General features: G+C 43.8%; 1 protein-coding gene across 2 annotated transcripts in view; it reads right to left on the minus strand.

Annotated features, from left to right (window-relative positions):
• The window catches only part of GLT8D2 (glycosyltransferase 8 domain containing 2), a 64,790-nt gene that overhangs the window by 24,167 nt on the left and 25,481 nt on the right, over positions 1 to 15,142 (minus strand). For both annotated transcript variants that reach the window (XM_063447213.1, XM_063447212.1), the window contains one exon: positions 690 to 731. In XM_063447213.1, the coding sequence (XP_063303283.1) occupies positions 690 to 708 (19 nt within the window). In that variant the 5' untranslated portion in view covers positions 709 to 731. The remainder of the gene's footprint in view (positions 1 to 689; positions 732 to 15,142) is intronic.

The raw sequence follows: 15,142 nt of genomic DNA on the forward strand, positions 1-15,142 counted from the left end.
AGTGACAATTCAATTTATAATGTGCACATCATTAAAGGGACATGATAAGCACCCAGACCACTTCAGCTTATTGAAGTCGCCTGGGTGCAATGTCCCACGTCCCTTAACCCTACAGTGGTAATTATTGCTGTTTCTGAGAAACTGCAAAATTTACTTCTCAGGGTTAACTCCACCTCTAGTGTATGTCTACCAGACAGCTACTAGAGGTACTTCCGGATGCTCAGACGGCTTTTGGTCGTCTAAATGATGCTGGATGGCCTCACGCTATGCATGAGGACTTCCAGAGTCAGCGAAATCCCCATAGGAAAATGTCAAGATTAATGCTTTCCTATGGGGAAATCCTAATGCGAGCGTGGCCATTGCTTCGGATGCGCATTAGGTGTCCCCCGCCGGCTGACGTCGGTGGTGGAGGAGGGTGGGTGGAGCCTTTAAGAAGGCATACCTACTTCTGACAAAACATTTCCAAACCAAGATGTTCATGCACCAATTTCTTCTCACATTCATTATGGACAATGTCTCAGTTCCCAAGTATGAAATCACTGAACTGGAAAATACCTGTGTTTTGTAACAGTTATACATTCAGAGCGGCATTGAAGCAGAGGATTCTTTAGAATTTAAGATGAATATAATTATTTATACATGTTATTTATTTACTTGTTAAAGGATGCTCTCTTATTCACTCTACTTACGTTTCCTTAAGAAAGCCATGAGGGCAGGTCCAAAGCAGGTACCTGATAAACAAGCAGAATACATTTTGCATTTTTATAAAATGATTTTATTATTAAAAAATTGTTAACATTGTGAATTATTACATTTCATCACGTTACCTTAAATCTTTTCTATCATAATCATATTTTAAAAGTTCTTTAAAGCCACTGATGCCCCTGGGGAAAATATACACTAGGTGATGTCCTTCATAGCTATTGAAGTTGCTCAATCTGGCATTTCTTCACTCTCTCCATCATTATCACCATTAGTCTCTTCTGGTTAGCCTACTTCATATTCTTTTCATTTTTTTATGTCTTCCAAGCCAAAAGGTTGATGCCAAACAATACCCATAAGTGTCTTCCATGCAACGCTGATGAGAAATAATGGGGAATGTAGTCTAACCCCAATGATAGCCCCTCCAACATTTATCCTTTCTTATCTACTTAATACTAACACTTAATCAAGCTTCACAGAATACATGATGTTTACAGCAAGTGTCATTTTCATAGTTTTATTCAAAAGTGTCACAGCAAGTGTGCATAATTCATCATTGCACTATAGAATATTGCCATTTAATTTAATTTGTGTAGTGCATATATGAATTGGCCACTTGGGTTAATTTGATTGTATGGCAGGTCAGAAGGTTTATAACCTAAATTCCTATTTCTTGTTTAAATATAAACTAACTCTTTAATTTGCCATATGTCTAGATTCCCTCTTAGATAGGGAGTCATTTGATATGAATGGTAATTAGCTTTCAAGAAAAAAAAACCCTTGTGTTCCTTTATCATATCCAAAAGAAACATTAATACTTACCCACAGATTAATAATTAGGCCTAATTTTTATTATCTTTAGAATGGGACAAGCACAATCTTCTAATCAAGCCTAAACATGCTTTGCGTAACTTACCCTTATGGGAAGGGATTGTGATGTCCGCTATATTGGGTCATAAGTAAGAAGTGTGACATATCTATGGAATGGAAAAGTGGTAACAAATTAATAGATGCAATTATTATTTCTGTGGCAAGTACATAAGAGGAGATAGAACCAAATGTTTCCATTTGGCTTGATGTTGGTCTGGAACACAAGGGAGTGGTCACTTATTGTCTCTATCGGTACGCCTTATCTCCACCTCTGGGCCAGGCTTGGTAATCCACAGGGTACATATCTAATGATACTGAAATGTGTATTGTACTTGCTTGGGGCCAAAATCTAATTTTGAGTGAGTCACCATCTTCCTTGCCAGAGACCCCCTGGGAAGAAGTTTTACTTTGAAAGCCTAAGAAGTAAGTGATTAGGACTTCTGTTATTCTATCCCTTTTGTTTTATCTGTTGTTGGTGTAAATAATTTGCTTATCATCTTTTCTTTGTATGCACTGTGACTATTTTTTGCTCATAATAAATATTCCTTTATTAAGTTCTGCATTTGTCTGGGAAAGAATCACGTTACCTGAAGAGACTAATTAGTATTTAGCGATTCCTTAAATATTTGTATTAGTTGTATTTGGTGGGTTTTTATTATTGATTTACCTGGGGGACCAAGGCACCCCATTTATAAATTGTCTTGATGGTGGCAGCGTTAAAATAGTAATATTTATATTATTATGCTTAAGTGTGGGTGGTGATAAGTGGGATATTATCATTATTTCCGGTCTAGTGCTGACAAATAGTGAACTATAACCCTTTCACCACCACAACTGCGTCACGTAACTCTTGGAGTAGTGTGCATTCGTGTCAAAAAGTACATCTGTATTTTCACATAATGCTGATTGATTGGTAGTATCATCTGAAATTGTACAAATGGCAATTAACTGTGTGGTGTAACAACCGGCCCCAGTTAAAAGGTAGAGAGCTCAGAATCAAATAACTCACCACCCTCTCTCTCCCCCAGGAACTTTTGGGAACCTGAGGGGGGAAACGGCAAATAGTGTAGTATGTCAAAGTAAGGATATAAAAATTAACTATTGACTAAAGCCTATGAGAAAGTACAATTAGAACACAGGTCATCTTTAATAAAATATAAGGAGAAAAATAAAATTGATAGTGATGTGGGATTATTAAAAATCTTTATTGTACTTGTATTGAATTATTGTACTAACTCCATTTTAACCTTATATTGTGACAATCCTCCATTTTGTCCTCCTAACCTGACTTCTTCAATCCTCCATTTTGTCCTCATGACTTAACTTGTTCATTTTAAAACTACCTTACGTGACTGAATTTCCCAACCCAATTAGTATAGTAGACAAAGACTGTATTTCCTGCAAAGACACAGGAGTTGCTGACTACTCCCTAAACTTGTAAGATAGTATAGTTTGAAGGCCACGAGAACACAGTAGTAATGAAATGTTCTATTCATAAGAGACCTTGCACCTGGACATGAGGCCTGATATCACTGACCGTGTAAAATGACGCTCAAGACCCCCTTATCCCCACCCGTGTCCAGAACAATCCCACCTCTGGTGGGTGGGCACGGGACTAACCTCTTAATTTTTTTAACCAATAAGTAAGACACTAACCCCGACACTTAACAATTAATCCAATTGATGATGTTTATTTGCTGATATTCTAATAATCAATGATGACGCAAAATGCCTCTTAAAAGGGCCTGCGCGCCCGCTTTTACTGCACTTGCCAATAAACTTTCTCGAAGTTATTTTAACCTGAACCTTGTGTGTCAGACTTAATTACTTCAGCGTATATACGCAATTCAATTTTATTAATTTGGACAGGAACAGATAGACATTTAAACATTTTGGTTTACTTTTAAAAAGTACCATAACAACTTGGCGCCCAACGTGGGGCATCGGGCTATGTCCGGCCGGTGAGCCGTCCTAAGGAAGACAAGGGTGGACGGAGGAATCCAGGGGGAAAGAAAGGAGATTGATCACCTCCAGGTACACGGTAGAGACTTCTGCAGAGCCACCGGTATGTTCCGGCCCCTTTGATTGACCCGTCCACGTGTCTGTGACTGCTTCCCGGGAGGACATCAAAGACAGGTAATATCTTGCCCGGTGTCTCGTTACTCACTTGTTTACCTGCATTTTAGTCTATCTGTTGCCTGGGTGTGTTTGAATTGTTTGCCTGTTTCCCCATTTTGAGATAAAGGGGGGTGGACCTGAGGGGACTTGCCTGGGTCTTCAGTTTGTCTGTCTATCTGTTTGTATTTTACCCCTTTTGGGATAAAGGGGGGTGGACCTGTGGATGCGTTCCTGGGGGTCTTCTGTTGCCTGTTTTACTCCTTTTAGGAACCACGGTGCTGTGGTTGTAGGGAAAAAGGGGGGTTGACCTGTGGATGCGTTCCTGGGGGTCTTCTTTGCCTGTTTACCTCTTTTAGGAGCCTCGTGGCTGTGGCTGTAAGGAAAAAGGGGATTGTTGGAACTGTGGATTTTGTGTAGACTCATAATTTCCTGTGATCCTTCTTGTGTCACTTTGAGAGCCTAGCTAGCTTCTTTGTGCACGTGGTAACCCGCAGCTTCAAGTGTGAAGGCTGAGGGAATTCCAGTTTTCTTTTGGTAACCACAACCCCGAGCGCTGGGGCTGGTGGAATTCCAGTTTTCTGTTTATTTGTGGTAGGGGACTTAGTCTTGTGGCAGGGGACTCTGTTTCCTGGGGGGATTCAAGTAGGCATTGCTTGTTTTCCGCATCACGTGGTAGTGAGACTTATAAAATGGGTTTTATAGGAGCACTACGGGAGTGAGGATAGAGGTGGCCACATTCTTGTGGGCTACTGTGCAGAGGGAGGCTGACGGAACTCGGACCGGTGTCAGTTGTTTTCCGTGGCCGCTGGTAGTGAGACTTACGAAAGTCGTTCTCCGAGCGGAGACACTACGGGGTTGAGGGAGGTGACTTTGGAGTAAGCACACGAGTAAAGGAAAGGGATTATTGTCGATTTCATTTGAACTGTGATGCATGCACTGTATTTCAATTGTATTGTTGTCTTGTTTGTCTAATTAGGAGTCTCATGCACTCCTGTGTCTGTCTCTAAGGATTTTCCTTGCCTTTCATCTTTTCTACACTTCCTATATTATTATACTATCCACTCCTATTTCTCTTAAAAGAGAAGTGATTGGTCACACACTTCTCACCTCGCTCCAATCCGTGTCTACCACCCCGGGTAGGCGGATTCAGTGACTAGTCTACGTTTTGGGAAGACGCACCAGAGAAAGTCCTACGGTTCTCAGGTGGCAGTCGAGCATTGTAGACGTTCTTGTTCAGTTTTCCTTCTCTCTCCCTATATCTAGGACGCTGGTATAGGGGGAAAGGGATTATGGGGCAGGATTTAAGCAAGCCCAGTAAGGGCTGGTTAGCATGTGATTTAGTTGAGGACAGAGAGGGCGAGGAGATGGTTAAAGGTGTTGAAAAGATTGCAAAAGTATGTAAAATTGCTGTACCAACAGGTGGAAGATTGCAACCAGAAAGTTGGCGTAGGTTACTGACAGAAAAGAAAGGCAAGCTTACAGATAATGGTTTATTAAAGACTGCTGAAGCATGGTACAGAGTAGCGAAGGCTATTCAGCTAGAAGGTTGGGTTGAGGAAGAAATAAATCACAAAGGTGTGAAATTGTTTGTGTATCATAATAATTGTGTTACTGGGGTTTACCCTCAGCCAGCGCCCAAAAATGGCGCCCAGGGAATGTCTATCCCCAAGGTTCAGTCAGCAATAGGTGATAGCCAGCTGACTATGTTCCCCACTCCCAATCCTCCTAACGCCCATCCCATCACCTCCCCTGTCTGCCCGGTCCTGAATTCTGATGGATCTTTCTTTTCCCCTTCCCCGTCTCTAACATTCCCATCATCCTCATCCATCCCTACGCTACCTGCTGTACCTCCTCCTAACATCTCATCTGCCATTCCTTCCCTACATTCTCTCTCCGTTAATGATCCCCTCCCCTCTTCATCCGCCCAGCTAACCACCTCCTCCACCCTTGCCCCGGCTCCTCCCTCTACACCCACCTCTACCAATCCCTCTCCGTCCCCTCCCATCTCCACCCCAGTTCAATACCCCACCTCCTTCCCCTCCCCAGCCTGGCCCTACCCCTTCCCATATCCCATGGCCCTGCCCTATCCCGGGTATCCACTACCCCTTCCCCAAGCCACTCCCCAGGTTCCGGTCATGCCCAGTCCGGCACAGTCTGCCCCGGATGTGCCCACATCCAACATGGCCGCCACTTCTTCCCTTAATCCTAATGCAGTACCTTTTCCGGCCACCAATATGGCAGCCCCCAGTACAGCTCTGATGCCGGTAAGTCCCGGTGACTACCTATCCCCAGGTTATGACTCGCTAGCCACCCCTGCATCTGGGACCCCCGCTCATCCTCCGGTCCTGTCACCTCACCCGGGCCCTGCACGCAAGAGAGCCCAGATCATAGAATTAGATGAGGAAGAGGAGGATAGGCTATCCCAGGACTCATTGGAGGCTGCAGGAGCCGCTGCAGGAGCCTCAGCTCATCGTTCTATCGATGATCCCTTTGGACACAAGGGTCGGGGAGAACGGACCCCTCCTAAGTATGTTGCTTTTAACCCCACTCAAGCTAGTGCATTAATGAAATCGCTCCCTGACCCAGAAAAACAGCCTATGCCTTTTTACCGAGGGATAGTTCAAATTCAAAAGACTTATTCCGCCGCATGGCGTGATTTACTGAGCATTTGTGCTATTAAAGCAGGGGATGCATATTGGCCGAGCATGGCCCGTCACCTCAGTACAGATCTGCTTTCCAGTGATGTTGATTACCCCTCCGGGGTAACCTTTTGCACCCAATTAAGAGAATGGGCTAAGGACAAACTTGCAGATCAGGCTGCTGGCCTTACTGATGTTATTCAAGATAAAGGAGAATCAGTGGAAAGGTTTCATGCAAGACTGTATCAAATGTTTACAGATTTGGGATTTGATCTTACTGACAAAATTCATTCACAAATGCTGTCAGGTGCGTTTGTCCAAGGTGTTAAAGACTCTATACACAAGGGAATCATTGCTGCACGCCCTGAATATAAGGTTGTTCCCCTGGATACCCTGCTTTTAGTTGCTAGAGGTTTGGAATCTGTTCAGACCCCAAGAAGACCCACTTCAGCTCCTCTCATGGTATCCCGCTCCAATCCAGTCCCAAGAGGTACCAGACCGGAGGAGGGGGGACATTGCTTTAATTGTGGAGCAAAAGGGCACTTTAGAAGTGACTGTCCAGAACCAAAAAAGGAGCAAAGGGAACCCAGAAAGCCACCCAAGCCTGCCCCGGCTCCCAAAGCCACCAAACAGGTTCCAATAGTTGAGGAACTCGATGACTAGGAGATTGGCAAGCCTGTGTCCGTAACCCCTGTCATGGCAGTGTCTACAGGGGATAAGGGGGGGGCACTTGCCACAGTGACTTTACCCATTGAAGGCCACCCTACCACATTTCTAGTTGACACAGGTGCAGCCCGTAGTGTTCTGCGAGAACAAGACCTGCCAGACCCATCCTTCCTGTCCAATATTGATGTCTCTTGTGTTGGAGTGGATGGCCAGCCAAGACATAGCCCTTTAACAACTCCACTACGAGTTGGCTCTAGCCTGCTTGCTCGCTTTGTGGTATCCTCCACATGCCCAATTAACCTGTTAGGTGCTGATGTACTCTCACGCCTGCAAGCATCCATCACCTTCACCCCAGACGGGCAGGTAGAAATGTTTACACCTCTATCTGTATCAGACACCTCAGCCCTGTGCTCCTTGCCTCTGATGCTGCATTTAGAAAAGCCCCGTGGGGAAGCAGCAGAATTAAGGTCCAATTTCCCAGAGGAATTAAAAACACAGGTGCCCGCCAAGTTATGGTCCTCAGGCCCAGAGGACATAGGTCACCTAAATGTTCCCCCTGTGGTGGTAAAGCTTATTCCAGGAGCTAAGTTACCAAGAAAGCCACAATATCCATTAAAACCAGCACAGTCTGCTGCCATTTCTATCCACATCAAGGCACTCTTAGAGAAGGGTGCCCTGGTAAAATGTAAATCTGAATGCAACACCCCATTATTTCCTGTAAAAAAGAAAACTCCAAAAGGTGAGCCAGAGAAGTACAGGATGGTCCAGGATCTCCGTGCTGTTAATGAAGCTACCGTCCTGGACACCCCTCTTGTACCAAATCCTCATACTCTGCTCTCTGGGGTCCCACCATCTGCAACATTTTTCACAGTCATTGACCTGGCCAATGCCTTTTTCAGTGTCCCACTGGACCCATCCTGTCAATACCTGTTTGCTTTCACTCATGAGATGCAACAGTATACCTGGACTGTCATGCCCCAAGGGGCACAAAATTCTCCAAGTCAATTTGCAAAGGCCATGAGTACCATCCTTGACCCATGGCAAGCTGAGCACCCAGAAGTTGTCTTGCTCCAGTATGTGGATGATCTACTGCTCTGTGGAGACGATATTCCCACTACTGAAAGGTGTTCAATTAGTCTTCTTTCCTATTTGGCAGAACAAGGATGCAAAGCTTCACTCATCAAGCTGCAATTCTGCCAATCTTCAGTGATTTTCCTTGGACATTGCCTATCCCAAGGCACCAGACACCTTACTCGGGACCGGGTAAGAGCTGTACTAGACATTCCACCTCCAAGGACTTCAAAGTCTCTCCATGCCTTCCTAGGCCTCATTTCCTACTGCAGAGCATGGATCCCAGAAGCCTCTCTGCTTATGCAACCTCTCTATGATGCACTTAAGTCTGACCTATTCTGTCTGACCAATGAAGCTCTGGAGAATTTCAATGCTCTCAAACGTGCCATTGCTTCTGCTCCTGCCTTGGGCCTACCTGACTACACCAAACCTTTCAAATTATTTGTCTCTGAAAGACAAGGCCATGCAACAGGAGTTCTCACCCAAACTAATGACTTGAGAGGCCGCCAGAGGCCTATTGGATATTTCTCATGTCAACTGGACATTGTGGCCAGAGGGACCCCTTCCTGCCTCAGGGCCGTTTTTGCTGCAAGAGAGCTCATAGAAAGAACCTCAGACCTGGTCCTTGGCCACCCTCTGGTTGTTTTGGCCCCTCATGACATTTCTGCCATCATCAACCAAGTCCAGCTCAAGCACGTGTCTCCAGCCAGACACCTGCGCCTACAGTGTCATCTTCTTTTGCCTGACAACATTTCCATCCAGAGATGTCAAGTGCTTAATCCATCCACTCTTCTTCCACTCCCTGAGGGGGGTATCTACTATGGATTCATCACGGATGAGACCTACATTTACCTGCTCTGCGGGTGTATCAAGAAGATCATGCACCCACATTTGACATTTCAAGAAAATGGGAATCCTCTCTGTGAAGGCCCAGATTACGCCTTCTGTACCATGTGGTACAAACCAAACATTTCTCCCGAACCTTGCTATGAAGATGAGCTTTACCACTGGACTGATGTGAAGCTCACTGCTCAAGACTTCTATTGTGATTCTGAAGGCAATAGCATGGTCTTGGTCCAGCTACCTCAACAACTTAACTACCTTTACCGCCATTGGGATACCGCTATCCCACATATTCCTGTTACCAAGTTGAAGACAAGGTCATGGAATGATCTTGGGCCCATGGCAAAACTATGGGCCACCATGAATGAAGAACAGCTACAGGAAAATGGTATTGCCAAATACCCAACAACTGACCTTCTAGAAGCATGGCCACGCCATTTCCTGGAAAAGGAATTTCAAGATCTGGTCATAAAGAATGATTATGACCCAGAAACACCTCATGACTGTTTCGAACAGATGAAAATGGAAACAGTGCACTTACCAACTGTGCATGAGAATCCATTACCAGATCCGGATTTTACCCTGTTTGTGGACGGTTCAAGATATGCTGATGAAGAAGGAAGATACCATACAGGATATGCCGTAACCACAACAGATGAAGTTATCAAATCATCATCTTTACCACCAGCAATGTCTGCGCAAGAAGCTGAATTACAGGCTCTGACTTCAGCATGCAAAATTTCCGAAGGAAAACGTGCCAACATCTATACAGATTCAAGATATGCTCTGGGTGTGGCACATGACTTCGGCCTAATTTGGAAGACAAGAGGATTCCTTACCACCGCCGGTACACCAGTCAAACACAGCACTGCAATCAAGGAGCTAATGGATGCCCTCCTACTCCCCAAAGAAGTGGCCGTTTTGAAAGTCAAGGCCCATGGGAAATTGGATACAGATGAAGCAAAGGGCAACCACTTAGCTGATCAGGCTGCTAAGCTAGCGGCCAGGGATCTACAGGAAGTGGACGAAGAAGTGTCCGGACAAGAAGAAGAAGAAGTTCCTATTTTTGCTCTGCAAACTCTTCCTACTGATTTGCGAATTTTGCGAGAACAGCAAGCTGCAGTCACTCCTGAAGAAATCCAGAAATGGAAAAAGAAAGGAGCTGTCCATAAGGACGGAATATATTACAACAACTTCAAATTTTGTCTTCCCAGAAAATTATATCCAGCAGTTGTCCAATGGGCACATGGGCCTGCACACCTGTCGAAAGAATTGATGGCCGCCCTCATACAGAAGTATTATGAAGCACCTGGAATCACAACATTGATCAATAGCTTCTGCAAGGCCTGTGTCATTTGTGCAAAATGCAATCCAGGAAAACCAATCAAGGTGCCTGCAAAACACCTGGCGAAGCCCATGTACCCCTTTCAGAGAATTCAAATTGACCACATCCAAATGCCCAAGAGTGGGCCCCATGAATATGCACTAGTTATAGTGGACATGTTCTCAGGCTGGCCAGAAGCCTACCCAGTGGCCAATATCACTGCAAAAACAACCGCAAAGCGCCTACTTACAGATATTGTATGTAGATTCGGACTCCCAGAAGTCATTGAGAGTGATCAAGGCCCAGCCTTTACAGCAACAGTGACTAAAGAAATTTGGACTGCTCTAGGGGTGACTCTAGCCTTCCACACCCCTTACCACCCACAAAGTAGTGGTAAAGTGGAGCGCATGAATGGCACTTTAAAAACCAGAATGTTAAAAATGTCACAAGAAACAAAGATGCCCTGGCCAGAAAGCCTACCAATAGCTTTATTTAGTGTTAGGCATACACCTAGAGGGAAACATTCACTGTCCCCATATGAGGTTCTATTTGGGACAGCACCCAGACTAGGTTGTTATTATCCGCAGCAGTTGCAGCTCCAATCAGATGTTTTGGTAGACTATGTAACTGAACTTGCAAGTGTTTTAAACAAAATACATGCCCAAGTCTTCTCTTCAATTCCAGATCCCGAATTGGATACAGGTACCCATAACCTGCTCCCCGGAGATTGGGTTCTGGTCAAGAAGTTTGTGCGGAAAAGTACCCTGGAACCAAGATTTGACGGTCCATTCCAAGTTCTCCTGATTACCGCAACCTCCGTCAAACTGGCCGGTAGGCCAAATTGGATCCACGCTTCCCACTGCAAGAAATCTCCTGCCCCAGAGGAAGCGAATACCACACAAACATGTATCTCTGGTACACCTTCTCCCTAATTAGCCTTATAAAGGCCCAGCAAGTAGCCATTACCAAAGATATTAGTGGGTACACCTTCTGGTATAATTCATCGTGCACCCAGGTGGCTACTTATACCTTTGACTACTGTGATATTGTAGAATGCCCATTTCCCACACCACAAATCCAGAGCATCTATAGAGATATCCCTCATTCGAAAGACCCATATGTTTGTGTAGTTGACAAGCAATGGGGGTACAATTGTGACCACTGGGGGGCGGCGGGATGGAATGCCGGGCCTGCCTGGGGTTACAAACCAAAAAGTGCCGTATCTAAAGTAGATGATCATGGTAGATCCCTTCTCCAGAGAATGACTTTGAGAAAGCCTGGGGGGGGTACACCAATGAAATTAATCCTTAACATTGAGCATCCAAGCCCCACGGATGCAGACCAGTATGTGATGGGAATGTATTGGAAAAAGGGTTCCTACCGTAAATTAGGGCATTTCTACCTCAAAGATATGTGCAACTCTTCTGAGTGGCAAGGGGCCACCCATATGGTCCCTAACCCATTAAAACCTCATATACAGACCTTTCAAGACATGATGGCCATTGCTAACCCCACCTTTGAAGATACCATGGCCGCTGAAACAGGTTTTAATGATGTAAATCTATGGTTAGAATGGATGAAATATAATGCTAATAAGCATAATAAGACCGCATGCTATGTGTGTGGCGGTGCCCGGCCTCACCTGGGTACTGTGCCTTTAATCCTACCAGTAGATATAGAAGAATGTGTTTTAAGCCTTTTTGCCTATCACTATAATTTTAACAGGTCCATATGTATTGCATGGACAAAAGAGTATCCTCTCCTAACCCAGGATGTCAAACCCCCAGATGGTATTACCGTGTATAAAGGTAATTACACTTGTTATGCTAATTACGATGGAATGGGTAAATTCTTGGGTAACTTCTCTAAGGGGTATTGTGCTACCTACAGAAATGTCTCTATGGACTTGTTGCAGTTTCACACCAGGTCATTAGGGGATATTTACTGGTTGTGTGGGGATTTACAGCTAAGATCCAGAATGGACAAGCAGTGGTGGGGGGAGTGTACTCTGGCTAAAGCCATTATGCCTATACATATCATCTCTGACACACACCTCGTCACCCATGGGTCCAAGCACACTAAGGTTAAGCGTGACGCCCCAGTGAAAGGAAGTTTCGATCCTCATGTGTATATTGATGCCATTGGAGTACCTAGGGGGGTGCCCAATGAGTTTAAAGCAAGGGATGAAGTTGCTGCAGGATTTGAATCGATTTTTACCATAGTTACCGCAAACAAGAATTTAAATTGGATAAATTACATTTATTATAATCAACAGCGTTTTGTTAATTATACCAGAGACGCCCTCCAGGGGTTGGCCGAACAGCTGCAGGCCACATCCCAAATGGCTTTCCAGAATAGAATGGCCCTAGATATGATCTTAGCCGAAAAAGGAGGGGTTTGTAAAATTTTGCCCGACACCATGACATGTTGTACCTATATCCCAGAAAACACAGGCCCTAATGGTAAAGTTACATTAGCCATAGAGAAATTAAATGACCTGTCTGAAGAGTTAAAAAGGAATTCTGGGATAAAAGATCCTTGGGAAAGATGGTTTGGTTGGATGACAGGATGGCAAAAGGCTTTAATGCATATTGGTATGGCTATACTAATTTTCCTTTTTATCTTTGCTCTTCTCTTTTGTTGTATCCTCCCATGTCTGAGAAAATCCCTCATGAAGACTGTTGACCAAGCGGCACCCACTTTCACCCATCTCGAAGTTGATGACCAAGAATTCCAAGACATCAACTCACCCTGTCTGCCGCTGCAAACTATCCCTTTTGTTGATAAAGTGCAGGAATTCTAGGAAGGGACTAGCTTAGGGACAGCATCTGTCAGTGAATGGTAAAGGCCCCGTGTGGAGAAGTGGTGGGTTAGCTGCCATGGGACACCCATGGGTGTGAAGTGTTCGAGAGCCATACTGACGGATGAGTTAGCCTATTAGGGTCAGCTCTAGGGACAGACTTGCACTTTGCATTAACACCTAGCTAGCGGCCACGGGGTTTCTGTGCCTTTGGGTTAACACGTCTTCTGATACTAACAAATAAAGTTTTATCTCTTAGAATCTAACATTTCATAGGGGGGACTGATGTGGGATTATTAAAAATCTTTATTGTACTTGTATTGCATTATTGTACTAACTCCATTTTAACCTTATATTGTGACAATCCTCCATTTTGTCCTCCTAACCTGACTTCTTCAATCCTCCATTTTGTCCTCATGACTTAACTTGTTCATTTTAAAACTACCTTACGTGACTGAATTTCCCAACCCAATTAGTATAGTAGACAAAGACTGTATTTCCTGCAAAGACACAGGAGTTGCTGACTACTCCCTAAACTTGTAAGATAGTATAGTTTGAAGGCCACGAGAACACAGTAGTAATGAAATGTTCTATTCATAAGAGACCTTGCACCTGGACATGAGGCCTGATATCACTGACCGTGTAAAATGACGCTCAAGACCCCCTTATCCCCACCCGTGTCCAGAACAATCCCACCTCTGGTGGGTGGGCACGGGACTAACCTCTTAATTTTTTGAACCAATAAGTAAGACACTAACCCCGACACTTAACAATTAATCCAATTGATGATGTTTATTTGCTGATATTCTAATAATCAATGATGACGCAAAATGCCTCTTAAAAGGGCCTGCACGCCCGCTTTTACTGCACTTGCCAATAAACTTTCTCGAAGTTATTTTAACCTGAACCTTGTGTGTCATACTTAATTACTTCAGCGTATATACGCAATTCAATTTTATTAATTTGGACAGGAACAGATAGACATTTAAACATTTTGGTTTACTTTTAAAAAGTACCATAACAATAGTAGGAATGAACCAGTTTTTATATGCGATTTTAATTGTAAAAATAAGCAGGTAAAAAAAGGATCTTGAATAAATATTGGCCAATCCTAAAAAATTACGATGTACTAAGCAACATACTTTCCGAAAAACCGACCATTGTATATAGAGGAGTCCCTAGCTTGAATAGGGCGTTGGTCCATAACCACATTAAAGAGAAAGAGAATAGACATTTTTTGAATGAGTCAAAGGGCTTCTTTGGCTGTGGAACTTGCGGAGCATGTAAAAACACTTTGAGTAAAGAAAGACAGATTAAATATTTCCGCCACCCAAAAATAAAATAAATGAATTAATCACATGCCATTCCAAAAAGGTTATATATGTCATCATATGCCCATGTTGTCTCTTATGTTGGCCGTACCATCCACCCCTTAAATGTACGAATACAAGAACATATCAGGAACATTAAAAATGGTTTTGAGAAGCATAGTCTTTCACCACACTTCCTAAAAATGCATAATAAAAATCCAAGTAACCTCCAATTTGTGGGTATACAAAGAATAATACCAAATTGGAGGGGGGAAGATCTGATACAGCGAAGAATAGGCCAGATGGAAATGAGGTGGATTTTTTAAAATCTAAATACAATGATAACTCATGGGTTAAATACTGATTTTGAATGTTGTCATTTTTTATAAACATTTTATATATAACATTTTTCTATATTCCCTCTAATTTTACTGATTACCAATATATATATATATTTTTCAATATTCTATGTATATTCTTTTTACTATTTTATTCACCATGCCTTTTTTAAATATAAGATTTTTACCAATTTCTTACATCCCCATCCATAGTACCATCTTATACATTGCTGATGTGTTCATTAAAGGACCACTCTAGTGCCAGGAAAACATACTCGTTTTCCTGGCACTAGAGTACCCTGAGGGTGCCCCCACCCTCAGGGACCCCCTCCCGCCGGGCTCTGGAGAGAGGAAGGGGTTAAACTTACCTCTTTTTCCAGCGCCGGGCGGGGAGCTTTCCTCCTCCTCTCCATCTTGATCGCGATGTCATCGGCTGAATGCGCATGCGCGGCAGGAGCCGC

This window comes from Pelobates fuscus, chromosome 3 (assembly GCF_036172605.1).
Source record: "Pelobates fuscus isolate aPelFus1 chromosome 3, aPelFus1.pri, whole genome shotgun sequence".
NCBI classification, from domain to species: domain Eukaryota; kingdom Metazoa; phylum Chordata; class Amphibia; order Anura; family Pelobatidae; genus Pelobates; species Pelobates fuscus.